The sequence below is a fragment of the Lepidochelys olivacea genome (assembly GCF_965140295.1).
Source record: "Lepidochelys olivacea isolate rLepOli2 genome assembly, chromosome: 4".
NCBI lineage: Eukaryota > Metazoa > Chordata > Testudines > Cheloniidae > Lepidochelys > Lepidochelys olivacea.
The window spans coordinates 148,372,272-148,399,180 of record NC_140414.1 but is presented as its reverse complement, the minus strand read 5'-3'; the positions used below and the strand labels follow the sequence as shown (position 1 = coordinate 148,399,180).

Sequence of the window (26,909 nt, the reverse complement as noted above, 5' to 3'; positions counted from 1 at the left end):
CCTGCAGGGCCCTGCCCATGAATCGTGTCTCCCACCAGCCGGGAGGGGCAGGGCTGGATTCACAGCTCTTGGGTCTAGTGTCTTTAAGGCGTTCTGGTCACTGTCAAGGAGTGAGTGGGCTGAGCTCTGGGACTGCTGGGGGTTCTGGGTAGGTGGATCCAGGCTTTTGGAGAGACATTCCCGAACGTGCACAATCGTTTCAGGGCGGTCGGATGATCGCTCTGCACAGGACTTGGTGCTCAGTGCTGATGCAGGCTGGTTCACCACCCTGGCTAGCTCCTCGGGGCAGGACACGTCCGCTTCAGTGGAGGCTGCTAGGCAGGTTCTCTTGGCCTGTAATCCAGCCTCAGCGTAGGCTTGGCGGGATCCATTCGGTTTCATCCTATGTTTAGCAGTCGTCGTTTTCTGCCATCGGCGTTCGAGTTTCTAGCCCCTTTCTCCATCCGGCTCTGGGAGTTGGGAACCTCGGAGATGTGGGCGATGGGGAGGGAGGGGCTGTTGGGGCCAGCGTGCACACAGGAGAAGCTAGCGTACAGTGATGGTGATTCGCCAAATTCTCGACTCCTCGTCCTGGGAGGAGGGGAGGTGCTGTCCCACGGGTCTCTCATTGCAGCTGGGAGAGCTCTGGCCATGCCTTAGTGAGGGGAATGTGAGCACAGGGCAGTGGCTGGGCAGTGATGTCCTCAACACTGACAGCTGGACCACAGAGCAGGGCCCAGGTGTGACCGGCTGGGTGGGCTGAACCAGAGACGACCTGCAAGAGTCCACAGGAGGGGAGCCAGGAGAGGAGTTCTGGGGCTGAGTGTTGAAATCTCCAAGGATGGCCAGTCTGGGGTGTTTCCCAGCCATCCCTTCTATCCCTTCCCCTCCAGCCTGTCCCTGCCCTGCCTATTCCCCAGCCCAGGCTCCTCGTCCCAATCCCAGTCTCCCCTCATGGGGTGTCTTTTGGGGTCCTATGATCCTGTCTGGCCCAGGAGTGTCGTGAGGTTATTCCCATCTCCCAGCCACTGCCGCGTTGTCATTATTATAGATACGAGCACTTTGGGGGAGACCACCACGGACGTGTCTGCACCGCTCTTCTCTGAACCCGCTCCAGTTTATCAACATCCTTCTTGATCACATCAGGGCCAAATACAGCAGGAAAATCACCTCTCGACTCCTACTCGAGATTCTTCCAGGTCATTGATAAACATGTTAAATAGCCTAGGGCCGAGAACCGATTCCTGGGGGACCCCACTGGAAATATAACCCCCCACCACCATCACAATTCCCCATTTACTGTTACATTTTGAGACGTATCATAGAATCATAGAATATCAGAGTTGGAAGGGCCCTCGGTCAGCCAACTTTTAATCCATTTCATGTGTGCCATGGTAATTTTATATTGGTCTCGGTTTTTACTCAAAATGCCGTGTGGTACCAAGTCAAACGCCTTACAGCAGTCTAAGTGTATTATGCCAGTGCTGTTACCTTTATCAGCCAAACTCGGTACCTTTTTTTGATGCGATTACAAGTTAGTTTGACAGCATCTATTTTTCATAAACCCATGTTGACTGGCATTAACTCCATTACCCTCCTTTAATTCTTTATTAATCAAGTCCCATATCAGCTGCTCCATTATTTTGCCCAGAATCATTGTCAGGCTGACAGGCCTATAATTACTCTGGTCATCCCTTGTACGCTTTTTAAAAATTGGCACAACATTAGCTTTCGTCCAGTCTTCTGAAACTTCCCCAGTGCTCCAAGACTTGATGAAAAGCAACATTAATGGTCCAGCAAGGTCCTCAGCCAGCTCTTTTAAAACTCTTGGACGTGTTGGTTTAACATGTCAGAATTTAGCAGCTGCTGTTTAATGTCCTCCAGAGATACTAGTGGAATAGAAAGAGTATTAACACTATATGAGGAGACTGCCTCATCTGTTTTTTCCCCAAATACAGAACAGAAATATTTCTTGAGTACTTCTCCCTTTTCTGCATTAATATTGATAGTTCTGCCATTTCCATCTAGTAATAGACCAATACCATTGTCAGGATTCTTTTTGTTCTTAATATATTTAAAGAACTTATTGTCCTTAACTCTGCTGGTCACAGATTTCTCCTTGTGTCCCTTGGCTTCCCTTATCAATGTTCTTCAGTTCCTAACTTCTGATTTATATTCATTACTATCAACTTCCCCTTTCTTCCACTAGTTATATATATATTGCACTTCCCCTCTAAACCAGGCTGGCTTTTTAACCAGTATAACCTTCAGTCTTGATTTTGGCTTTTGGGGCATCCAGTAAGGTGTTCTTAAAAGACTGCCAATTTTCATTCACATTATTCTGGAACCGAGACAGAGCCTGCCAGGCTGATTTCTGTCCTCAGTCACACTGGTGCAGGCTTCACTGAAGGTCCCATATTAATAGTGATACTTCACTGTCAGTGTTGCACAGCCTCAGAGGTGTGCATGGGGCTGTGAGGCACGTGCACCCCGTGGGGCATATTGAGAGCCAGCAGGGTCCCCTCCCGCAGGACTTTCATTCCAACACTGGTTTAGCACCTTCCATCCAAGAAGCCCAAAGCGCCTCCCAAGCACTAGCTGATTAACACCCTCTCCTAGGACTAGGAGGCAGAGGAGGAAGGTTGGCCCAGGGGCTTGGGCACAGGCCTGGGTGTCCCTGGTTCCTCTGCAACTGCCCCCTGGCGCGGCCTTGGGCAAGTCACATAGACTCAGGTCCTTAGGAGTATTGAGGGGCGTAAAGCCCATTGATCCAAAGTCTGTCTGGCCTCTGTTCCTGTCTGTCCAGTGCGGATAACAGCCCTGCCCTGCTGCCAGGCTCTGAGGAGGAGAAACGCGTTAATGAGTCGCTGTGGCAAGGGGGATCTTCGCGGAGGGGGAAGCCCCATTTTACAGACGAGGAAACTGAGGCTCAGAGCTGTGAAATGACTGGCCCAAAGCCATGGCGGGGGGCGGGGGCTGGCAGGGCCAGGTGGCAGGACTAGAAGGCAGGTCCCCTGGCACCTTTTCTGGGGGGGCAGCAAAGGACCGTAGACTCCTGGCCAGAGCCGGCGCCCGATGCCAGTGGCCTAGGAATGACTGTGGGGCCGGTCTCTGGCCTGTGCCGTCCAGGGGGTCAGCCGCCGCCCGCGCCCCTCTCCAGCCGGGAGCCAGGCGCTTTTGGCGGGCCCCGCTACTCCGCGCAATGCGGTAGCTGTGTGGCGCCCGCCCGGGGGGCCGGGGGAGGGACCAGCCGCGGGGCGGGCAGAGCGCGCGGAGCCGGAGCAGCGCGCCCCGCGCCCCCGTCCGCTGCGCCCCGCCTGGCCCCTGCGCCCCTCGCCATGTTGGCGCTGCCCCTGCTGCTCCTCCTGGCCCTCGCCCCCGCAGCCCGCCTGCCCGGCGCGCTCGGGGCCCCTGGCCGCGGCACCCTCCGCCCGGGCGGCGAGCGGGAGGTGACGGCGGCCCCCGCAGCGCCGAGCACCCCGGGGCAGCTGGAGGAGCCCGTCTCCAAGGGCGAGGGCAAGAGGCTGCGGCTGGCAGAGGAGAAGGCAGCGGGTGGTGAAGGTAGGGGCTGCAGCCCCTGGCGGCGGGGGCTGGGCGCCTGGGGGAGGGGGATCAGGGGTGGGTCGGGCCCTTTCTGGTGTTTCCTCTTCTGCGCTCCAGCCTTCCGCTGTGCGTGGCTGGGTCTCCCGTGGCCGTGCGGGGTCCGTGCGCTGTGCGGCGCCCCTTCTCTGCTCGGGGGTGCTTTGCGGGTCCTTGGCAGAGGTGCGCTCCGCTTGGCGTGGCTTCCCCGTGGGGCTCTCGGTGGCCGTGTTGGGGCATGGGGCGTCCTGGGGGCTCTGCTCGGGCCTGGCTGGCAGCGTGTTTTCTTTTCCCGGGCGGGCGGGGGGCGTCCTGTCCTGGGGGGGCGAGGCATTCCTGATTGCAGAGCTTGGGCTTGCCCGTGCGCTCCGTCGGGGGTGGTGGGCGGTGTGTTGTGTGCTGGTTGTGTGGCACTGAGGGCGGGAGATCTCTCACTGCACGGCATCCCCCAGCTTGGCGCACCGGATGCTTCCCTCGCACATCTTTGCAGTAACACACAAGCTGTGCGAAGTTGCTGAGTTGCAAACAGGCTGCTCCGAGCTGTCTCGGGGCTGGGGGCTCGCTCCGCTGCTGGGAACTGTGGCGGGGGGGATCCTTCCCCTGAGTCTCCCAGATCCCCTCACGGTATTTCTTCCCTTCGCTTTGCCTGCCGAGGGGACTGGTGCGCCGGGCTGCTCTCCCCTTGGCTCTCCCCCAAACTGCTCGCTGGGTGCCAGCTGGCCTGTTCCACGCTTCGCCAGCAGCTTTCTGCTGAGCAGTCGAAGCGGGAGGCCGTGACCGGCAGATCTTGGCCCTGGGTGATGGACAGGATGCCCCCGAGCCTGGTTGCTCCCAGATCCCACCACCCGCAGCAAAGCCAGGCCCCTCGACTCCAGCGGGAGCTGGGTTTGGCTCAGGGGGTGGAGGAGCGACCATGGGCTCTCTGAGCCGGGGGCCCAGGGAGAGGAGTCGGGGAATGGAGCAGTCTAGGACCCATCCACACACGCTAGCCCCAGCCCTCCCCTCCACTGCCAGGCTCCTCCGTGCCAGGCGGGGGGAACTCGCAAGCTGGCTGTGAAGTCTGGGACCAGGGGAACCCCAATGATCCAACAGCCCTGGCTGCCTCCCTGCTCTGCCACAAACTTACTGACAAACTCACTAGGGCGCCCGGGCACCAGCCGCCTTCATGAGACGGGGCCGAGCGGCTCCAGTCAGTGTCCCAGGCCCGGCACGGGTGGCCCCTCGTGGGCTCCTCTGGCTGCAGCTGCTGGAGCCGGAGGAACTGCGTTCTGGCCCGGCTGCGGCTGTGGGCTCCCAGCAGCCAGGACGTGCAGCACCGAGACGGCAGAGGAACTGCTTGGGGCACTGTCGGAGTCCCAGTGGACGGGACCCGCAGGGAGCGACCTCGGGGCCGCTCCCGCACAGCTGGGCCCCTTGCTCTCTGGGGTGGTGCTGCGGCTGAGCTCTGGGGCAGCAGGAAACACTGGTCCCCAGTTGTTCACGGCGGAGCCTAGATCTCTCGGGTTAGAGGGAGCAGCACAATCCTCACGGCCACCCTCCTCCACGGCAGGCCTGGCGGCCGGCAGTGCCCTGAATCGCAGCCCCCGTGTCCCCCGGCCCAGCTGCTCGGTCTGGAGCTCGCTGCTGCGCTGCCCGTTCCGGGCGCCCCCTCCCCGAGGAGGAGCGGGGTGACCGTGTGTCTGGTTTGTCTTTCTCCAGCCAGGGGCACCGCGGAAAAATCTGTGCGGGTTAAAGTAGTAAAGAAAAAAGTCTTGAAGAAGAAACCCAAGGCTTCGGCCCAGGGAGCAGCCACCGAGCAGCAGCCACGTACGTACTTCCCCCGTCTCTGGTCACTGACCCACAGCCCGGGTACCCCCTCTGAGCCCCATGCCGCGCTCCCAGGCTGCAGAAAGCAATTCCGGCCACTCCACACGGTTCCACTTGGCCAGCACCGGTCTCTTCTCCGGCTCCCGCGTGGCCACACGCACACACAGTCGAGGGCCTGCGTCCTATGCGGCACGTCAGTTCTACGCAGCAGAGACCCCGGGGTCCTGCGGCTCTGCCTGCCCCCGCCCCACCATAGCCGGCCTGTCCAAGGGAACCCTGGTGGGGTTGGGGCTGATACCAAATTCCATTGACTATATGCTGCCCCCTGCCCCCCGGTACATTGCCAGCGCCCTGCCCCGGAGCCCGACGCTTACCTGCCTTGCAGAGATGGGCAGGGCCAGCGGGGGCTTGGAAGTGGCGTTGTCCCCTGCTCAGGTTTTCCCGGGAGTGTCCCTTGTCCTGGGAAGTCTGTCGGGAGGCTGCATACACACGGCCGGCTGTCTCGGGAGCTGCCCGGATGGCCTAGTGGTTTTGTACCCTAACGTCCGGCTTGGGAGGCAGATGACACTGTGATTGGTGTCAGCTCCTTCCTTCTCCCTGTGGGGCGAGGTGACTTTCCATTGTGGGGGAGTGGGGCTGGATTCTTAATCCCCCCCACACCCCAGCAAACCTTGTCAGCAGCCCTGGGCATCCCCACGGGGATTGCCACGGGCTCACATACACATGGAAACGTACCCACCCCCCTGCCCGTGCACTGACAAACATCCTCATGCACGTGCCCCCCCCCGTATCCCCCACTCACACACTGGCATGTGCTCACGTGTCCACTCCCCCATAAGCTCCCTCATGCACATACAGCTACCCCCCGGGTGCCCCCGAGGCAGAGCCTCGGGACCTTTCCACAGAAGGAGCCAGCCTTCCCAGGGCCAGCCCGGGCTCCCGCGGGTTATTCTTGGGAAGCTGGCGCTTTGTTGTTTTTCCTCAGGCTTTTGAGGTTTCAGGCAGCACCGAGGAGTGTTTCCTGCCCAGCTGCAGTGCAGCTGGGTGGAGCGTTGGCAGGAGCCCGCTGCTCACTGGGACGGCCTCGTGAGGCAGGGCGCCCGCTCTCTACAGCCCCTGACGGGCTAGCCTGGGGAGATTTCCAGGGAACGTCTAGTGTAGGGAGCAAAGCCTGGCCAGGAGCCTTTGGCAGCATCCCAGCAGGAGACGCCGAGTCTGGGGCGCTAGTCTGGGGCCGGGCACGTCTGCGAGTGGCACAGAGCAAGAACTGCGTGGTTTCCTGCATCACCGCGGGAGCTGATCGCTAGCATGGGGCTGGAGGACATTCCTCCGCAGGGTGCGGTGGGGAACCAGTGTCCCTGGGCTGTGGGGATTGTGCTTCCCTGGGAACCAGCCAGAGAGATGGGCAGGTTTGGGAGGAGAGTGGGACACTGGAGGAGACAAGGGGTCTCTGGGCTGTTCTGCCTGGCAGGAAGGGGGTACTGGGGGTTGCCAGGTTTTCGACTTGAATGCGCGGTCGAAAAGAGATGCTGGCAGCTCCGATCAGCACCGCTGACCAGACCATTAAAAGTCCAGTAGGTGGCACAGCGGGGCTAAGGCAGGTTCCCTGACTGCCCTGGCTCCGTGTGGCTCCCGGAAGCAGCGGCATGGCCCCTCTCTGGCTCCTAGATGTAGGGGCAGCCAGGGGGCTCCGCACACTGCTCCCACCCCAAGTGCTAGCTCTGCAGCTCCCATTGGCCAGGAAACGCAGCCAATGAGAGCTGTGGGGGTGGCACCCGCGAACGGGACAGCATGCGGAGCCTCCTGGCCATGTCTCTGCGTAGGAGCCAGACAGAGGACATGCTGCTGCTTCGGGGAGCTGCTTGAGGTAAGCACCACCCAGAGCCTGCACTCCAAACCCTCTCCTGAACCCCAACCCTCTGCCCCAGCCCTGATCCCCCTCCCGCCTCTGTACCGCTCGGTCCCAGCCCAGAGCCCGCTCCTGCACCCTAAACCCCTCATCCCCGGCCCCACCCCAGAGCCCACACCCCCAGCCGATGCTCTCACCCCCTCCCACACCCCTGCCCCAGCCAAGTGAAAATGAGCGAGTGAGTGAGGGTGGGGGAGAGTGAGCGACAGAGGGAGGGGGGATGGAGTGAGTGGGGGCAGAGCCACGGAGAGGCGCTGCCCGGAGACGTCAGGGCGCTGGTGGGTGCCCCGGGCTGGGTGCTGAGGGCAGGAGCTCCTGGCGTCCATGTGGCCTAGTGGCCGTTACTGACCTCGCTCGTATCCAAAACGATGGACTCAGCCAGATGCTGTCCCTGCCTTGGCGGCTCCAAAGCCCTGGTCCGGAGGATGCGGGGGGCGGCTTCCAAGCAGCAGGAGTCGCACTGGGAGCGGTGTGACTGGTCCCCAGGGGGGTTTCAGCTCCACGAAAGCACTCGGGGGCCAGGCAGAGCCGAGCCACGTCCCTGGGCCCTGCCGCTCTCAAAGCTAAGGGAGGGTCCATGGGCATGAGGCGGGGAACCAGCCTGCGTCCCTGGCAGGGGAGCTGAACTGCAGGGCGGGCTCGCTCTGTAGGTGTGCGAGCGTGGCCGGGGAGCAGAGAAGATGAGATCGCGGCCCCTGCAGAGAGGGGGCCGTGGCTGGGAGGAAGAGGAAGCCGAAGGTTTGGCCACAGGCTGCTGGGACTCCAGCTCGGGCATTCCCGGGAGAAGCGGGGCTCGGGGGCTGGGGCGGGCTGCAGAGGCTGGAGGGAGGCTGCCCGCCCCGCAGCGGGTCGGAGAAGCTCAGTTCCCTGGGCTCACCCCTGCATCTCCACACGTGCCCAGGGCGGCAGGGTGCTGGGCCCAGGCAGGGCAGCCCCAGGGGGGCATTGGCCCTGCACAGCTGCGGGGGAGGGAGGGTGTATGACCCCGCTGGGCAAAGACCTTGTGAGAGCCACTCGCAGCCTGTGGCTGGCCTGGCGTGGCTCTCCCCTCGCGGGGCCCGCTGGCTCCCCTGCTTGGGCTGCAGCACTAGTGGGGAGGCGGAGGGGTTTGTGTCCAAGTCACCCTGCGGGATCCCCTCTCTTCCCAGCATCTCCAAGGCACCCTCAGTGAGTCTGGGTGCCAGGGGAGTTCCCAGGACTTCCCCTTTTGCCCCCCTGCCCCCTGACCAGAGGGGGCGCCGCAGAGCAGAGCAGTTACCTGCCTTCCCCGCAGGGCCAAGCCCAGCCTGCAGCGTGAGGTTCCACAGGGGAACAGCTGCGACTGGCCTGGCCCCATCCCCCACACAGACCCCCTGGGATCGCGCCAGCTGAGGCGGGATATGATGCGTCTTTGACTCATGCTTACAGGCTGTGGTTGTGGTTTCAGCAGCCCCTGGCGTTCTCTGGTATCCGCTGGCCTGATCTCCGGCAGCACTTGTGCCTCCAGCCGCGTGTTCGGGCTCCAGGCTGGGGCTGAGTGCGCTGTGCTCTGCCTGGCGGAGGGAGCGGGGATGTGTGCAAAGCTAGACACCACCGGAGCTGGCTCTGGGCCCTCGCCGGGGGAGAACTGAAACAGGCTGGCCTGGCGGCTGTGTGCAGCCCCCGTATGCAGGGGATCCCCTCGGACTTTGTGCACGGTGTAACGATAAACAATCCCCGTTCCTAGCCTAACACGCTGTTCTGGGCGCTGCCAACAGCGGTGCCCGCACTCCACCCAGCCGTGAAGTGCTGCGGCCACCTCTGGGGCGGGGGAGCACAGCCGCTGTTTAATAGGCAGAGTAACCCTGCAGTAATGCAGGCCAGGCAGCAAGGAGGAATGCCGGATGCGGTTTAAACTGCTGGGGGAATCTCAGGAGAGCCGAACGTAACCGGCCAGGCTGGAATTGGCTGGAACGCTGGTGTTAGCCCTGAATCGTTGGCAACAGCCCGTGATCCGGGCGTTTCAGTGTGTCCCTGCGTGGCCGGCTCCGGTACTGAAGCCGCTCTTCTCTGGCTCTGGGGGTAGATGCGTGAGCCCCTGGGCTGCTGCTGATGGTGGCCTGCAGCCTCTGGGACAGCCAAGACGTGAGGTCTCCAAGCGAGCAGTCCAGCGCCCCGTAGCAGCAAGCTGGGCCCTGGGCTCTGTATCGGCCCAGAGGAAGAGCTCATCAAACACGCGGAAACCGAGTAAAGGGAAACAGGAGGAAATACTTCCCTCTCTCAGGCTGCGGGGTAACCCCCCTCACGTAGCACTTACCCCGAGACCCAGGACGGCACTGGAGAATAGGCCGCAGGGGATACCCTTACCACCCGGGTCTAGGGGCCAGCACAAGGACAGGGAGCTAGGAGTCCGGAGCTCTGCCCCGCAGCCACGTCTGGGGGAGTTTTCAGTCAGTGCCGGGTGTGGGCTCTGGAGATTAAAGGCTCTGAGCAGCGTTCACTGGGGCCCAGGTGCTGCGAAGCGCAGAGGCGGCAGGGTCCAGCCAGATTTGGTACTGGCTGTCACCCAGACCATGGCACCCTGGACATCACATCCCACTCAGCACCAGCCAATGAGAGAAGGAGAGAGATTGTCCCCGACACCCCAGGGTGCCCAGCTTGCTGGTCTGCCCCCAGGTGGGATCTCGCCATTGTTCAGGGGATGGGATTCCAGTGGGGAGCAGCTCCTGGCCCGGACTCCCTCTCCTCCTTGGAGTTGCACCAAGGATGCCTTTGGCCCCTCTGGCTTTTCTTTAGCCTGACTTTGTCTTTCCTTTACCCCTTCGGCTTCCCACCAGAATGTCCCCCGCTGGGGCTGGAGTCTCTGAGGGTGTCGGACTTCCAGCTACGAGCCTCCAGCATCAAGCGCTACGGACTGGGTGCCCACCGGGGACGCCTCAATATACAGGTGTGCTGTGCCGTGCGCTGGGGGGGGGACGGGACCTTTCATTCAGAGCGAGGCCTCTCCCAGCCCACATGGCAGTTACCTGGCCACCAGCTGGGCTTCGTCTCCCTCCAGGGGCTCTGGGTGACACCTCCAAAGGGGACGGCTCCTGGCTGACAGGCTGCAGCCCCAGCCCCCTCACCTAACTCCCCCACAACAGGGTCACCCCATCCGTCCCCCGCACTAACCTCTTCACTACGCTGTCTTCCATTGGAGGGCGAGACACCTCCTGCAGCAGCTGGTTAAAGAGGGTCCTACTGAGCATTGCCCCCCCCAGTAGGGGGCGCTGCCATAAGGTACCCGAAATGTACATAACGACATGGCAGCCCACGGCGCCTTTCCATTTTGTTCAGAACCAGCGAATGGGGCCCGTTTTTGCAGGGGAGGGATAGGGTTATCTGTTCGCAGCAGCACTCGCTATCTGTCGGGCGCCCTCCAAACACTTGGGAGGGACAGTCCCTGCCGCAAGGCGTCCAGCTCCCTGGGGCGCTGGCATGGGTACTCCCAGCACACACCTTCGGGTACTACCGCCGCTCTCTCTGTCCCTCCCCTCCCTGCCACAGTCCGGGATTCACGACGGTGACTTCTACGACGGAGGCTGGTGTGCTGGCCACGAGGACCGGGACCAGTGGCTGGAGATCGATGCCCGGCGGCCGACCCGCTTCACCGGCGTCATCACGCAGGGGCTGAACTCCATCTGGACGTAAGCAGCGAGTGCAGGGGCGGAGAGAGCGCAGGGTGGTGGATCCGTGGCCCCAGCCGCTGGCTGGGTCAGCGAGCCCGTTATCGTGGTATCTAGGCTCTGGGACGGCTCTTGTGGGGCTATCGGGGAAGGGGGCCAGGGTCCCTCTAAACCCCTCAGTGCTGGTGACTCTGATCCTACTGCTCATTTTCTCTCTCCCCACGTAGGTACGACTGGGTGACCTCCTACAAAGTCCAGTTCAGTAACGACACGCACGCCTGGCAGCCAAGCCGGAACGGGACGGAGGAGGCGGTGAGTGGGAGCGCTGGTGCTGAGCCCTGCATGGGGCGGCCCGGCCCTGGGGCATCGCGGGGACGGGTCAGGCGGCCAGGGCGACGGGCCAGCACCGAGGCGGATGGGCTCTTTTACAGCCGGTGGTTGTGGGTGGCAGGGCCTGCCTGGGCCTCGAGGACTTAGGGACAGAGGTGCGGGGTCAGATCCTCCGGATTTCGCTGAGCGATGCGCAGCCCCCCACGGCAGGGGCTGGGCACTGGGCGCTTTAAGGCACCTTTGCTGCCCTGGAGCCTGGGGTCAGGCTGTGCCAGCCCAGACCCCCAGCCTGAGGGCGGCTCTCGCTCACGTCAGGGGCCTTTCCCCCAGCAGCAGGAGCCACGACAGCCCCCCAGTGGGACCAGACCCCTCCCTGCTCCCCGCAGCCCTCTCCCGGTGCCAGCCAGTCCGCGGAGGGTTAATAGAGCTGTGTGGGCTGGACTGGCTTTGTAGCGCATCCTGTGCGGGGGGCTCCCCCGCACCCCAGCATCAGCTGGGCTCCATCCTCCGCCCAAAGAGCTTCTGTATGCGTGGGGGAATGGCCAGAGCCCCAGCCAGCTCAGCTTCCCCTGGCAGCCCCCAGCCACCTGGCAAAATCCCACCCCTCCCGGGCTGGAGGGGGAGTGTGTGTGTCCACATGTGTAAAGAAATCAGTGCAGTGCGTGTGTGAATCCATGCTCTGTGTGTGTGTGTGAATCCATGCTGTGTGTGCATGTGAATAAGTGCAGTGTGTGTGTAAATAAATTCGTGCAGAGTGTGCGTGTGAATCCATGCTGTGTGTGCGTGTGAATGAGTGCAGTGTGTGTGTAAATAAATTCGTGCAGAGTGTCTGGGTGAATCCATGCTGTGTGTGCGTGTGAATAAGTGCAGTGTGTGTGTAAATAAATTCATGCAGAGTGTCTGGGTGAATCCATGCTGTGTGTGCGTGTGAATAAGTGCAGTGTGTGTGTAAATAAATTCGTGCAGAGTGTCTGGGTGAATCCATGCTGTGTGTGCGTGTGAATAAGTGCAGTGTGTGTGTAAATAAATTCATGCAGAGTGTCTGGGTGAATCCATGCTGTGTGTGCGTGTGAATAAGTGCAGTGTGTGTGTAAATAAATTCGTGCAGAGTGTCTGGGTGAATCCATGCTGTGTGCATGTGTAAATCAGTGCGGCGTGTATAAGTGTGTGCTCTGTGTGTGTGTGTAGATAAATCAGTGCAGTGTATGTGTGTGTCCGCGCTATAGAATTAGCTCTGCTCTGACCTCTCCCTGCCCCTCCTGCCTACTCTTTTGGGAAAGAAATGAGTTCATAAGCAGGCAGAAAGCGATCAGCCTGAGGGGGGAGGGGAGGAACCGGCAGCTCCCAGCCCCCTCGGCACTGGGGGAGAGGCGGGTCCAGCCTGGCTCCTCCCGACAGGGAGCCTGGGCCCGCTGGGGAGGGCAGTGGGGGTGGGCTAGTGGCCGGGCGGTGAGTGGGTCTCTGTGGAGGGAGTCCCACACGGCACTCTGCGTCTCTCTCCCTGGGGAGCTCTGAGATGGCACGGGCCCCAGCGGGCGCCTAGAGTCCCGTTGTCACGGGGCAGAGCAGCTGTTGGTTTCCCTGGGGTTTGGCACGTCCCTGTGGCACAAGCCTGGGTCTGGGAGCCTTCCTCCCTGGTGCCAGGTTCCAGCCTCACGCAGGCAGCTCAGGTCTGTTTCTCATCAAGGGTTGAATGGGAGCCAGGGGGAGCAGGCGGGGGCTGGGTCGGACGTAACCCTTTGGGTTCTGATCCCGGGCCCACTGAGCTGCCAACTGGGCAATGCGGACACTGGACCCAGCCACTGCTTCTCCAGAGCCAGGAGACACGGGGCGGCTCTCGCTGCCTCGCAATCCAAAAGCCCCAGAGTGCCGGGAGCCTGGGAGAATCTCGGCTTGTGTTTGAAGGAGGACTCACCATCCCAGCCCCCGCCCCGGGAGGAGGGCTGGGCGTGTGGCCTGAAAAGCACCCTGGGCAATGGTGGCAGTCGGCCGCAAGGCTGCCCTGCTCAGCGGTGGGATGCGGGTGGGAGGTCAGTGTCTCCAAGGGCAGGGGGCAGCATTGGGGGAGCCCTGCTCCTGCTGCTGGGGGCGTGCAGGGCTGCAGGCCCCGGGCCAGCCCCTGTCACCTCCCCCAGAAGGACGAGTGTTTATAGCAGGGATAAGAATGAGCCTCGCAAGCAGCTGAAGGCCGGTGCCGTGTCCGTCTGTCTGTCTCTAGGTGTTCCTGGGGAACAAGGACCCCGAGACGCCCGTGCTCAATGCACTCCCCACCCCGGTGGTGGCACGCTACATCCGGATCAACCCCCAGACCTGGTTTGAGAACGGCACCATCTGCCTGAGGGCGGAGATCCTGGGCTGCCCCTTGCCAGGTAGGACGCGCTGCTGGCATGGGCTTGTCCCTGCGCTCTCCCTCCGAGGGGCCGTCTGGCCAGGCCTGGCCGTCTTCCCCTTCGTTCTCTTGTGTGGCATTGAGCCGGGGCCCTTCGCTCTCAGTCCCTCCTGCCTGTCTCCTCCGCAACCCTCTGTCATGCTAGCAGCCCCAGGTCCCCGGGCGGGGCTGGGACAGCGAGCACAAGCCCCGAATGGTCTGGGACGTGGCTGTCCGAGAAATGCCCCTCACGCAATAGCCCTGCCTGGTCGTGCACAGCAACACAGGAACTGCTGGGCCAGATGAGACCCGCCGTCCTTTTAACCCAGGCTCTGGTAGTGGCCTGTACCAGCTGCTTGAGCGAGTCCCTGAGTGATGGGATAACCTGCCGATGGCAACGTTCCCTCCTGACCACCCACCCACCACCTGACCACCTCGGCCAGGCCAAGCCCTGAAGCATGAACGTTTCTGTCCCTGCCAGTGTGCTCGGGTATTTTTAAGTATTCACTGGTATAATTCTGGGTCACCTTGTTCTCCTGGAGGTGCTGGCCATGCCCTGTAGTTCAGGGCGAGCTTTGCACTCAAAGCAGGGATATAGCCTCTCTGTTATGTAGGGGAAGGACTGTGTATCCCCCATGCCGGGCAGCCCAGACCCTGAGCCCGGGACGCACGGCCTGAGGTGTTACACATGGATCCGTGAATTCAGGTATGAACAAAAATTAATTCTGCAAATGGGCCCTTTAAGAAACGCAGCCCGCGGCATCAGACAAGTTTTGTCCTGTTGACATCAGCTCAGGTATTGGCTGTTTACACACAGAGTGGCTGAGAGGTGGATCTGGAGCAAGAGATCGATTCGTACCCAACTTCTTAGGCTGACTGGTCATTTTTTGCCGTTATTCGCTGTAAGGGGGAGTTTCTCCGTCAGCAGTGGCTGCAGAATCTTCGTTAGCGACGCTCGGGGAGAACTGCCCTCTTTCCCAAACGGCGGCCGCCTCCCCTCGTTCTAAACGGGCCACAAGCCGACCTCAGCGAAGGGCCTTCTCAGGCCGGAAAGAGGCCGTGGGCTGCCCTTGGCCAAGGTGGCTGCTGCGTTCATCCAGCTGCTGAGGGCAGCCTCGCCTGGCCCCAGCTGGGGAGAATGGGGGCCGGCGGCCTGCGAGCGAACCCGGGAGCGCTTGGTGCCAAGGCCTGGCGCTGGCCCCGAATTTCACGCCCATCTCTCCCTGCAGACCCCAACAACATCTACTCCTGGGAGAACGACCCGGTGCCGACCGACAAGCTGGACTTCAGGCATCACAACTACAAGGAGATGAGAAAGGTACGTTCCCTTCGCTCCCGGCCTCCCGTCCCTCGCGGTTCCCGCTGCCGGCAGGGAAGGCAGGCACGCGTCCGACAGCTGCCTCCCGCCAGACCCTGGCAGGAGACGCTAGCCGTGCCCCTTGCCCTTCGCAGCTGATGAAGAAGGTGAACGACGAGTGCCCCAACATCACCCGGGTCTACAGCATCGGCAAGAGCTACCAGGGCCTGAAGATGTACGTGATGGAGATCTCGGACAACCCCGGGCAGCACGAGCTGGGTGAGTCCCCACAGCACGAGGCAGAGAGGGGAGACGCCGCCGGCTTCCCGGACGCACCCCTGGCGCTGGCGGACGGAGAGTGGGAGCTCGGTTTGCTGCCCCTCGTGCCACGCACAGAGAGTCCCATTTTGGTCGGGGGGACGTCCATCTGCACCCCTGTTCTGCTGCCCCCACGAGGCTGCCTGGCTGAACTCCAACCCGAGCCGGGGCGCCCCCCCGGGTCTGACCCCAGGTGCCACCCCCCCCCCCCAGAGCCAGGGCGTCCCCCTGGGTCTGCCCCCGGATGCCACCCCCCCCAGAGCCAGGGCGTCCCCCTGGGTCTGCCCCCGGATGCCACCACCCCCCCCAGAGCCAGGGCGTCCCCCTGGGTCTGCCCCCGGACGCCACCGCACCCCCCCCCAGAGCCAGGGCGTCCCCCTGGGTCTGCCCCCGGATGCTGTCTGCACCTGAGGCTCTGGGGGGCCCTGGTCCCCAGCTGGCCCAGCACGGGGCTGTTCCTGGGGCCAATCTCTGCTTCGCTTCCCCCGGGAGCCTGGCACGCGGGGGGATTTCCCCGGGGAGTGGGTGAGGGTTGGCCGCGCTCTCAGCCTGTTGCCCGGCGGGCGGGCGGGCGGGCAGCGGGCTCCGTGGGCAGCTGGCTGCGTGTCGCCGGCAGGGGAGCCGGAGTTCCGCTACGTGGCGGGGATGCACGGGAACGAGGTGCTGGGCCGCGAGCTCCTGCTCAACCTGATGCAGTACCTGTGCGGCGAGTTCACCCGGGGCAACCCCCGCGTCGTCCGGCTGGTGAGCGAGACCCGCATCCACCTGCTGCCCTCCATGAACCCCGACGGCTACGAGACCGCCTACAAGCTGGTAGGGCCCGCGGGGGCCCGTGCCGAGGGGAGGGTAGCTGCGGGCCCGGGCCCGGGGGGACCCGTGGGCGTCGCCTCGCCGCCACTCAGGGGCCTCGGCGGACGCAGGGCGGCCCCACTGACGGGCTCAGGGGAACCGGCACGGCGTGACAGCCGCACCGGGCACCGGGCACGGGCTGGCTCCGAGAGGGGAGACCTGGGAATCCCGGCCTGGCGGAGAGGCTGGGTCCCTCTCTGCACCCCGCTGATGCAGGGCCAGGAGGGTGCTGAATGCCCGCACCCTCCGCTCCGGGGAAGCCAGCAGGAGGCGCTCCCAGCGCGCCTGGGCGGCAGTGTTCAGTGCTGCTGGCAGGTGCTGGTAGGGCAGAGGCCTGGCCCAGGCGGGAACGCGGGCAGGCTCTCGGGAGGTCTCCCGGAGCGAGGCAGCTGAGCTGCGTGTGTCTGCAGGGGCCCGGTGGGGAGCAGGGAGTGGGCCTGGCGGGCTCTAGGGGGTCGGCCACACGAACGGTGCTAGGGGCTGGCCGTGGAGAGCCTCGGCCGCGGGCAGGGAGGGCGATGGGGGTCCCGGGGCATTGGCCTCGTCGCACGCTCTCCCAATGCAGACGCACAGGGAGGACGGGGGGAGCCAGACGGGATGGGGGCGGACGATGGGGAGTGAGGAGGCCGAAGGGGGTGCGAGGGCCCCTCTGGCCGGTGTGGGCTGGGCTGTCCGGGAGGGAGGCAGACGGGTGGGGGGGAAGGGCCATGGCAGACCAGAGGATGTCACGGTGGCCCAGCCATTATTGGGGGTCTCTGATCTGTGGGGGGCTCTGAGCCCCACTTGCTCTGGAGAGCGGGAGCCCTGCTCTCCTGCCGTCCCTTCCTCCACACAGGGCTCGGAGCTGGCGGGCTGGGCCATGGGCCGCTGGACCTACGAAGGCATCGACCTCAACCACAACTTCGCCGACCTCAACACGGCCCTGTGGGACGCCGAAGACAATGAGCTGGTTCCTCACAAGTTCCCCAACCACTATCTCCCCATCCCGGAGTACTACACCTTCGCCAACGCCACGGTGAGCCCCGCCGGCCCCATGGTGCGGGACGGGGGCACGGGGGGGGGAACCAGCGTGGGGATGGGGGTGGTGCAGGGGACATAGGGGGCAGGGGACGCTGTGAGTGCTGTGGGGTGCGGGGACAGGGTGATGTGGAAACAGGGGTGCTGTGGGGTGCAGGGGGTGCTGTGGGGTACGGGGACATGGGGGCGCTGTGGGGTGCAGGGGGCGCTGTGGGGTACGGCGACATGGGGGTGCTGTGGGGTGCAGGGGGTGCTGTGGGGTACAGGGACATGGGGGCGCTGTGGGGTGTGGAAACGGGTGCTGTGGGGTGCAGGGGGTGCTGTGGGGTGTGGAAACGGGTGCTGTGGGGTGCAGGGGGCGCTGTGGGGTGCGGAGATAGGGTGGTGCGGGGACAAGGGGAGCTGTGGGACATACGGGATGCTCTGGGGTGCGGGAGGCAGGAGGTGCTCTGGGGTGCGGGGGACATAGGGGAGATGTGGGGTGCAGGGGTGGATGGGGCTGGGAGATCTGGGGATTCTCCTTGGTGTAAGGCAAAGAGTGGGGGGTGGGGGCTGGGGTGACCGATGTGAACCAGGGTCTTCTGGGCCTGCTGCCCAGCAGGTCTCGCATGCAAGCAGTGGGAGTGGGATAATGCAGGCCCCGAGGGGGAGCCAGGGGTTCATGCCAGGGGCCTGCAGACCCCATGGCCACCCTGCATTGCCCTTCCCCTCCTGCAGCCCTTCACCCCAGGGCGAAGCGGGTGCGAGATGCCGCCAGGGCGGAACGGGAGCCAGTCCTAGCCGAGGGCCTGCGAGTCAGGCCGCATGCTTCACGCTCCATCCCTGACCTCAGCGCCCGGGGGCACTTGTCCCCACGCTGCCCCCAGTGCTCTGAGGCCGAGGCCTGTCCCTGCCCAGGTGGCCCCGGAGACCCGTGCCGTCATCGACTGGATGCAGAAGTACCCCTTCGTGCTGAGCGCCAACCTGCACGGGGGCGAGCTGGTGGTGACCTACCCCTACGACATGACCCGCACCTACTGGAAGGCCCAGGAGCTGACGCCCACGCCCGACGACGCCGTCTTCCGCTGGCTCGCCACCGTCTATGCCTCCACCAACCTGGCCATGGTGGACGACGATCGCCGCCCCTGCCACTACGAGGACTTCGCCAGGGAGGGCAACATCATCAACGGCGCCAACTGGCACACGGTGCCGGGAAGTAGGTGGCCCTGCTCCAGAGCCCGAGGGGGAAGGGCTGTTCGATCCCCTGGGGCAGAGAGGTCCTGGCAGCCCATGTGCCCTGCGCTGGACAGGGCGTGGGGTCTCTGTGTTGGAGCCCCGTCATGTCCCGAGGCCCACGTGCTGGGAGTGATCCCGGCTGTGCCCGTTCCTAAACGTGGGCGCTGCCCGGGGCACCGGCGGGCACTAGGGAGCGACTCACTGTGTTTGGGAACGGAGCTCCTTGGCTCAGGATGCAGACAAGCCTTGCCCAACGGCCCTCTGGACAGACCCAGCTGAAAGCTTCTGCCCCTGCGTCCATCGCTCAGAAGTGACCCTGCAGCAGGGCCGGTCGCTGCCGCGTGACCCTACAATAACAAACCAGGGCGCGGGGCCGGTCGCTGCCGCGTGACCCTACAATAACAAACCAGGGCGCGGGGCCCGTCGCTGCCCCGTGACCCTACAATAACAAACCAGGGCGCGGGGCCGGTCGCTGCCGCGTGACCCTACAATAACAAACCAGGGCGCGGGGCCCATCGCTGCCCCGTGACCCTACAATAACAAACCAGGGCGCGGGGCCGGTCGCTGCCCCGTGACCCTACAATAACAAACCAGGGCGCGGGGCCCGTCGCTGCCCCGTGACCCTACAATAACAAACCAGGACGCGGGGCCCGTCGCTGCCCCGTGACCCTACAATAACAAACCAGGGCGCGGGGCCGGTCGCTGCCGCGTGACCCTACAATAACAAACCAGGGCGCGGGGCTGGTCGCTGCCCCGTGACCCTACAATAACAAACCAGGACGCGGGGCCCGTCGCTGCCCCGTGACCCTACAATAACAAACCAGGGCGCGGGGCCCGTCGCTGCCCCGTGACCCTACAATAACAAACCAGGGCGCGGGGCCCGTCGCTGCCCCGTGACCCTACAATAACAAACCAGGGCGCGGGGCCCGTCGCTGCCCCGTGACCCTACAATAACAAACCAGGGCGCGGGGCCCGTCGCTGCCCCGTGACCCTACAATAACAAACCAGGGCGCGGGGCCCGTCGCTGCCCCGTGACCCTACAATAACAAACCAGGACGCGGGGCCCGTCGCTGCCCCGTGACCCTACAATAACAAACCAGCGTGCGGGGCCGGTCGCTGCCCCGTGACCCTACAATAACAAACCAGGGCGCGGGGCCGGTCGCTGCCCCGTGACCCTACAATAACAAACCAGGGCGCGGGGCCCGTCGCTGCCCCGTGACCCTACAATAACAAACCAGGGCGCGGGGCCCGTCGCTGCCCCGTGACCCTACAATAACAAACCAGGGCGCGGGGCCCGTCGCTGCCCCGTGACCCTACAATAACAAACCAGGGCGCGGGGCCCGTCGCTGCCCCGTGACCCTACAATAACAAACCAGGGCGCGGGGCCCAGCCTCCTGTTGTTGTGTTTACCATTCCAAGTGCAGGCTGCCGTAAGGAGCTCAGCTTCCTTCTCTGGCGTGGCACCAGATCGCCCCCCTGTGCTTGTCTCCCTGTGCAGGTATGAACGACTTCAGCTACCTGCACACGAACTGCTTTGAGGTCACCGTAGAGCTGTCCTGCGACAAATTCCCGCACGAGTCCGAGCTGCCCAGGGAGTGGGAGAACAACAAGGAGTCCCTGCTGGTCTTCATGGAGCAGGTGCGTATCCGGGCCTAAGGCCGGCGCTCCGGGGCCAGGGCAGACCCGGAGCCTTTCCTGGCTCTTGGACGTGGGTATCTAGGGCAGCGCCTCCTGGAGCTTCTCCGCAGAGGTCACGTGGCCCTGTGGAAGCTGGGCAAGGCCCCAGGAGCGGCTGCTCCTGCCAAGGCAGGTTCTGGCTGGTGTTGGTACTGGGGCTGAACCCATCACGGCGCCAAGGCTGGAGAGAGACAGCACAGGACTTAGCCACCTGGGAGGGAGGGAGGGAGGGAGGGAGACACAGTGGTTAGAGTATGGAATTGGGTGTCACTCAGGACAAAACTCAACCCCCTACCCCTTGAGCTAAAGGGGAATCACCATTAGCTGATAGCAGTGTAGGGGCAATGACACACAAAGTAATTCTGAATCCAGACAGTAGAGCACACAGTGCCCAGGACTTGATAACAATTTTTTAAAGACTAGTCAGAAGATTATGGAAGATAAAGATGTGAGAGACATTAGCAGTTAGCTCCCAGAGTCCCCAGATGCAGGGCACAACAGATATTAATGACCTCACACGGCTATATACGGGGATCCATCCCTTCCAGAGGCGGGACAGCCCCAGAAGCATGGCGGTTTGGTTTGTAGCTGAAATGCACTCTGGACAGAGCTACAAAAATACCATCTTGGGCCCTGCCACCAGCAGCTCTGGGTTCCTCCAGCAGATGTGATCAGAGTACCAAGGAATGGCATAAAGCAGCTGGGACGGGCAAGCCCCCTCCCGACCACGCCAAACAGCCTTGGCAGTGCCTTCAGGGGAGCATGAAGAGACAGTGGGCAGAGCACCTGGCCATGCCAAGCACTGCGCGGCAGGGGCTGCTGGGAGGACAGAGCTAAGAAGGGAATCATAGAATCATAGAATATCAGGGTTGGAAGGGACCCCAGAAGGTCATCTAGTCCAACCCCCTGCTCAAAGCAGGACCAATTCCCAGTTAAATCATCCCAGCCAGGGCTTTGTCAAGCCTGACCTTAAAAACCTCTAAGGAAGGAGATTCTACCCCCCAGCCCAGGGGCACAAACCCCAGCACTCTGGATGTTTAACCCAGGACAGGACAAACTGCAGGGAGCCGCCCAGCAGATGGCATGCAGACGGTGATGCCCCAAAACCCCGGGCTGGGAGGCAGGCTCGCGCTCCCCGCTGTACCGAGGGGGCCCAGGGAGGGGCAGTGCCTTGTGGACCGTGTGCTCTGTTGGCCCCGGGAGCCCCCTCTGAGGTGTGCTCTGTCCTGTGTTTGTCCAGGTCCGCCGGGGCATTAAAGGGGTCGTTAGGGACAAGGACACCGAGCAGGGCATTGCGGACGCCATCGTTTCCGTGGACGGCATCAACCACGACGTCAGAACAGGTATTGTAGGCACCACAGGACGATCGACCCGGCCTGTTAGTCCCAGTGACGCCCCTCGGGCTGCGGCCGGAGCAGAATACGGCCTCTGGGCTGCGGGGGCAGAGGGACGTGGGGCGGTGGGTGGTGCCACCCCAGCTGTATGTCACTGGGAGACCAGTGAGCCGGGCAGTGCTAGGCTCTACTGGACAGCTGTGGGGAGACATTTGGGGAGCAGGTCTGGGGAGGCGGGTCCATAGCCTGCGTTAGGGGAGCAGCCCCGGGAGCAGGCGTCTGCATAACCTGCGCTCGTACAAGGTGGCACTCTAGCCCTTCTAGTGGCCGGACCAGCCAGCGGTCTGTGGGTGAAGTCCTCACTCCATGGGATCAGTGGCAAAGCTCCCCTGACTTCAGTAGGGCCAGGGATTCCTGCTCCGAGTGCGCTGCTGGCTTTGAGCTGGCGGAGCTGGGTCGAGGCTCATGCCTTCAGAGACGCGGGGTCAGTCCCACTGATGACCCACCCAGGGATGTCCCTGTGATGGGTTCGGTCTCAGAGACCCTCTTGGGACTGTCACCTAACGTGCTGGAATAACCTCTGAGCCAGTTTTCCCTGCCAGCTTGGGACTCCAGAACCCTGCCTTGTTGAGCCAGACGCACTAGCCTGCTGCAACCCAGACCCAGCTCTGGTCCATGCCCCCAAAGCTGCAGACTTTAACCAAAACCTGCTCAGCAGGTCACCTGGACCCGGACACCCAGTTCCCAGTGGGATCCAGGACCCAGACACCCAGTTCCCAGTGGGATCCAAACCCCAAATAAGTCCATTTTATAAAGCTTATACATGATAAACTCATAAATTGTCCACCCTCTATAACACTGATAGAGAGATATACACAGCTGTTTGCTCCCCCAGGTATTAATCACTTACTCTGGGTTCATTAGTAAACAAAAGTGATTTTATTAAGTATAAAAAGTGGGATTTATGTAGTTTCAAGTAATAACCGACAGAACAAAGTAAATTACCAAGCAAAATAAATCAAAACACGCAAGTCTAAGCCTAATACATTTAAGAAACTGAATACAGGTAAATCTCACCCACAGAGATGTTCCAATCAGCTTCTTTCACAGGCTAAAAAAAAAGGAGGACTTGTGGCATCTTAGAAACTAACATGAGCATGAGCTCAAATAAATTTGTTAGTCTCTAAGGTGCCACAAGTCCTCCTTTTCTTTTTGCGGATACAGACTAACACGGCTGCTACTCTGAAACCTTTCACAGGCTAGACTCCTTCCTAGTCTGGGCCCAATCCTTTCCCCTGGTACAGCCCTTGTTAGTTCCAGCTCACGTGGTAACTAGGGGATTTCTCGTGACTGTCGCCCCCTTTGTTCTGTTCCACCCCCCTTTTATACTTTGGCATAAGGCAGGAATCCTTTGTCTTTCTTGGGGTTCCCAGCTTTCCTTCTAAATGGAAAACCACCAGGTTTAAGATGGATTCCAGTATCATGTGACTTGTTTACATGTCCCATGAGACTTCATTACTCACTGGCTGGCACCCCCCCCCATATACAGGAAGGCTTACAAATAAACAGAGCCATTTACAACCAATTGTTCTAGTTAATAGGAGCCATCAAGATCCTAAGCCACCATTAATGGCCCACACTTCGCATAATTACAATAGGACTTCAGAGTAATACTTCATATTTCTAGCTTCAGATACAAGAATGATGCATACCTACAAATAGGATGACCACACTTAGTAGATGATAAGCTTTGTAATAGGTTTCAGTGTGGTAGCCATGTTAGTCTGTATCAGCAAAAACGAGGAGTCCTTGTGGCCCTTAGAGACGAACAAATTTATTTGGGCAGAAGAGACTTTTTGTATGCAGCATATTCCAGTTACATCATATTTACACTTACAAACATATTTCCATAAAACCTATGGAGTGCAGTGTCACAGTCCCGATGAACTAAATCGGTGTGGGGAGCTCAGCCCAGGGGGAATGGGGGATGACCATGGCCAGTGTCGGACGGACCTAGAGCCCCAGGGTGGGAAGAAGCTGGGGGGGTGGGCTCTGGGTGGATATAAATAGCGGGAATGGGGTGAAATCAGGGAAAGGGAGATGGATGCTGACAATCATGGACCAGCCCCAGCAGTGGGAGCTGGGCCATGGGACCAGTCACCCCAGCTCTGGACAGCACTCAGGGGAGCAGCCTGGCGTTGGCCCTGGGGAGGGCAGGGCCAAGGCCTTGTCTACACAGGGCTGCTAGTCGCTGAGATGGCCCCTCTGCAGACGAGGGCTCAGCAGAGACAGGCCCTAGCAGACCCAGCCCTGACCCGGCTGACCCTCAGCCCTCCCCCTGGCCTTATTGTCACCCCCTGCAGCTTTCGACGGCGACTACTGGCGCCTGCTGAACCCGGGCGAGTATGAGGTCACCGCCGCGGCCGAAGGCTACCACCCCGTCACCAGGACGTGCCGCGTCTCCTACGAGGACAACCCCACCCTCTGCGACTTCCGGCTCACCAAGACGCCCAAGCAGCGGCTGCGCGAGATCCTGGCCAGGGGGGGCAAGATCCCCAAGGACCTGATCCTGCGGCTCCGGCAGCTGCGGGTCCGCAAGCTGAGGGCCCAGCGAACGGGAGGGGGATGAGGGGACTGTGTGGGGACGTAGAAGAGGGATGTGCTCTGTTCGGCTCGCGCTCCCTCCCCCACGCTCTCTAGTCTAGCGGCTTCTTGCTCCTCTGTGTTGTTTCGCTTCTGAGCTCTGGGTCTGACTCATGCACGTGAATCTGTAGCGGGGTGTGACTGCCGGCCCAGGGAGAGCGTGGTCCTGGGGGAACCAAACGCCCGCCTTCCTGCCGCCGCGCTGGCTTTGACGGGGAAAGGCGGGCACGTCACTTAGCAGTGTCCTCGTGAGGCCTGTCCCTTCCCACCCCCTGCCCTGCCCTGCCCTGCCCTGCCCGCAGCGCTTGGCTCTGTTCCTTGGCATTCCAGCCCAAGACTCTGCTGCTGAGCACCCAGCTGCTCTCAGTTCAGGGGGAGGGGTGCCTGGGCGGGGTAAGAAGACAGCGGAAATCAGTGGCACAAACAAAGCTGCAGGCGTGTTCCCTAGGGCAAAGGCGTTCCCTGGACGGGCTTTGCCAGCAGAAGAGGACTTTGTAACACCTCAAAGAGCAGCTTTCCCCCAGGATGGTCTCAGCACGGCTGCTGTCATCTTAGCCAGACCAGGGAGACCCCTGTTTAGTGGGTCGAGCCGTTGCCTAAGGATCATGCAGGTCCCGGTCCAGCCACCCAATAGAGGCATCTGCCAACTGGTTTGGTTCCGCTCTGCCTGGCCACCACTTGGCAAATCCCCCAGGAGGAACCCTCTGGTGAAGGCTACCTGGAGGCAGCAGTAACCACAAGGCATTTGGACAGCAGGCCCTGGGGCGTGCAGAAGGAAGGGGAAGGAATGTGAGCCAGTCCTGTGAGCTGGGTTCAGACTGAGGGCCACGGCTCTCCTCTCCCGACTGCCATGGACAAGGAAGGATCTTGTCCTCTCTCGACCTGCATGTGGTGAGGTCAGAAGAGGGGGAAATCACCCAAGGGAGTTCAGTCGGCTGTACTGGCTTAATTTAAACCAGTTAATCCGTTTCTTTGGGGGATTACTGACACCTGGGTGGTAGTTGCTGGGCTAACAAAGCAATTGGCTTGGTAGTTGAGGGGATAGACGGCTGCGTGGATATATCTGCTGTTAGCCGACAAAGCGTTCTGTTATGCAGTGTAAGGGAGGAATAACACACATAGTGAAAGGGGAACGGACTGGGGTGTGTTTGTGGTCGAGATCAAGAAACAGGCCAGGCAGTGCGGCGTACCGGGTAGCAAGGGAGGCTCCCTGTGGCGATCCCCAAGAGCAGTATTTGGCCCCCTGAAATGCCCGAAGTGGTGTCTATGCGAGTCTCCCGGAGCGTGAGCAGGCAGCTGCCACTGATTCCTCGAAACATGCAGAGAGTCTGCATCTGAGACTACAGGCGGGCCCTAAAAATAGCTCCTGGCTCACAATGGGCATGACACAAGCAGGACTTCGATTGCCTGGCACAGGGTCTGGCTGGGCAGGAATCCAGGGCAAACATACATCAGTCAGTCAGTACCAACCATGGCAAGGTGTGCGCTGGCTGGACTCCCAGATCCCTTGGGTGCAGTCCGGGATAACCTTGTTCCTCCCCATTGGTAATGACAGCACAGTTCCCAAGGACTCTCGAGGCTGTTTTCTTCCCTGTAGATAGCCAGCACCTGCTGGTTTGGCGTGCCATCGTCTGACTTCACCGGACCATGGGAGACATCTGGGGGAGCCAATTCCTGGCCAGAGGGGTGGCACCCTCACTGAAACCACCACCTTTGGCATCAATTGTCTCCCCGTTGGCGTCTCCTCAGGGCCAACACAAGAGATACCAGCAGCCTTCTCAGCTGCGAGGCCCCCCTCCAGGGCAGGGCAGAAGCATGTTAAGGGGACACAGGTCAGGATTTCGTATTCACTCCAGTTTTGCCCGGGCATTACAATTAAAAGGCTGATACCAAAGGGCTAGCTGGCACCTCGTACGAGCCACGAACCGGATCCTGGGCAGAGATGATTCCACTTGGTGCAGCAAATGGTTCCTGTAGCTTCCTTTCCCCTCGGCCTCCGTTGTCAGGGGTGCTTGTGTGAATGCGGTTCCACCCCTCTGTGACTCCAGGGATGACTTCAGCCTCAAATCTTTGTTCTCCTAGAACCCCAGGTGAAGTCACACTCCTCTGCATGAGATGTTTCCTTGGCAATAGCGTGTGAGGTCACAGCCAGCGGCTGTGATTGTGCCAGACAGACGGGCTCCCAGCGTCCGCCGCATCCGCCAGGAGCTATGGGTGGGTCTCAGCCCCACTCTGGGTCAGGCCCCCAGCGAACAGAGGAGAGTGTCCAGGGACAGCCGCTACCGAGGGCGTGCAAGCATTATTCAGAGCTTCCAGCTCGTCTGCGTGTTTTCAGACAGCCCGAGGGAGGCTGCAACATCCCTGTGTGCGAGCCCAGGGCTAGTGGGCGCTTCGTTCTGCCGGCGGGACCTGGCTGGAACCTGGCGTGTAAATAGCATTGGAGCAATGGCTCGCGGCTCCGGCCTAACCGGGGCGGCAGGAAAGGGACCACTGCTCGGGTGGGCACTCAGACTCAGCATGAGCAGCTGATGAGTTACAGAGACAGTGCTGGCATTTGATGTCCTTGCGAGCCAAGTGACATCCTCAGGAGCAATAAACCTTTGCTGTTTTACCTTCCAGAGCGAGTGGGCAGTGGGTTATTTTCTCTCCATTTATTGCATTATTAACTCAGCGGGGGGCAGAGCCTGGGTGTGTGCAAAGCCCCTTGCATGGGCCGCTCACAGCAGGGCTGGGGCCTGGAGCAGCGGCATGGGGCAGCCCTGTGGGGCGGGGAACAGGCAGGGGTTGGTGTGACGAAGTGGGACTGTTCTTAATGTTTCCTCTGAATAGTGTGGGGGTGCCTCAGTTTCCCCTAGGCAGTTCTTAAGTATCTAGGGGGTGGGGTAAGGGTGTATGATCATTGCAGAGCCCTAGAGGGCAGGTGTGTGCAGGAGTCTGGACACAGAGAATGGCCGACACCCTGTTT

At 61.6% G+C, this 26,909-nt stretch overlaps 1 protein-coding gene across 2 annotated transcripts; it reads left to right on the top strand.

Moving 5' to 3' along the window:
* Positions 1–3,056: 3,056 nt before the first annotated feature.
* CPXM1 (carboxypeptidase X, M14 family member 1) lies at positions 3,057–26,560 on the top strand. Of its 2 annotated transcripts, none has more exons than XM_084626013.1 (14): positions 3,057–3,540; positions 5,257–5,364; positions 10,069–10,178; positions 10,778–10,917; positions 11,124–11,208; positions 13,445–13,595; positions 14,824–14,912; positions 15,047–15,170; positions 15,826–15,953; positions 16,894–17,073; positions 17,973–18,270; positions 19,789–19,928; positions 21,208–21,310; positions 23,665–26,560. In XM_084626013.1, exons 1-14 carry the CDS (start codon positions 3,072–3,074, stop codon positions 23,928–23,930), a joined length of 2,391 nt encoding a protein of 796 aa, XP_084482139.1. In that variant the 5' UTR covers positions 3,057–3,071; the 3' UTR covers positions 23,931–26,560. The 2 variants fall into 2 exon arrangements, with proteins under 2 accessions (XP_084482139.1, XP_084482138.1); XM_084626012.1 differs by having other exon boundaries at positions 15,826–16,022.
* Positions 26,561–26,909: the final 349 nt, after the last annotated feature.

Excerpts from the sequence above, each read along its gene's own strand:
- CPXM1 (XM_084626012.1), top strand. The coding sequence starts at position 3,072 with ATGACTGTGGGGCCGGTCTCTGGCCTGTGCCGTCCAGGGGGTCAGCCG. Across the intron at positions 10,179-10,777 it reads GGGGACGCCTCAATATACAG|TCCGGGATTCACGACGGTGA; the intron begins GTGTGCTGTGCC and ends TCCCTGCCACAG. Across the intron at positions 18,271-19,788 it reads CTGGCACACGGTGCCGGGAA|GTATGAACGACTTCAGCTAC; the intron begins GTAGGTGGCCCT and ends CTCCCTGTGCAG.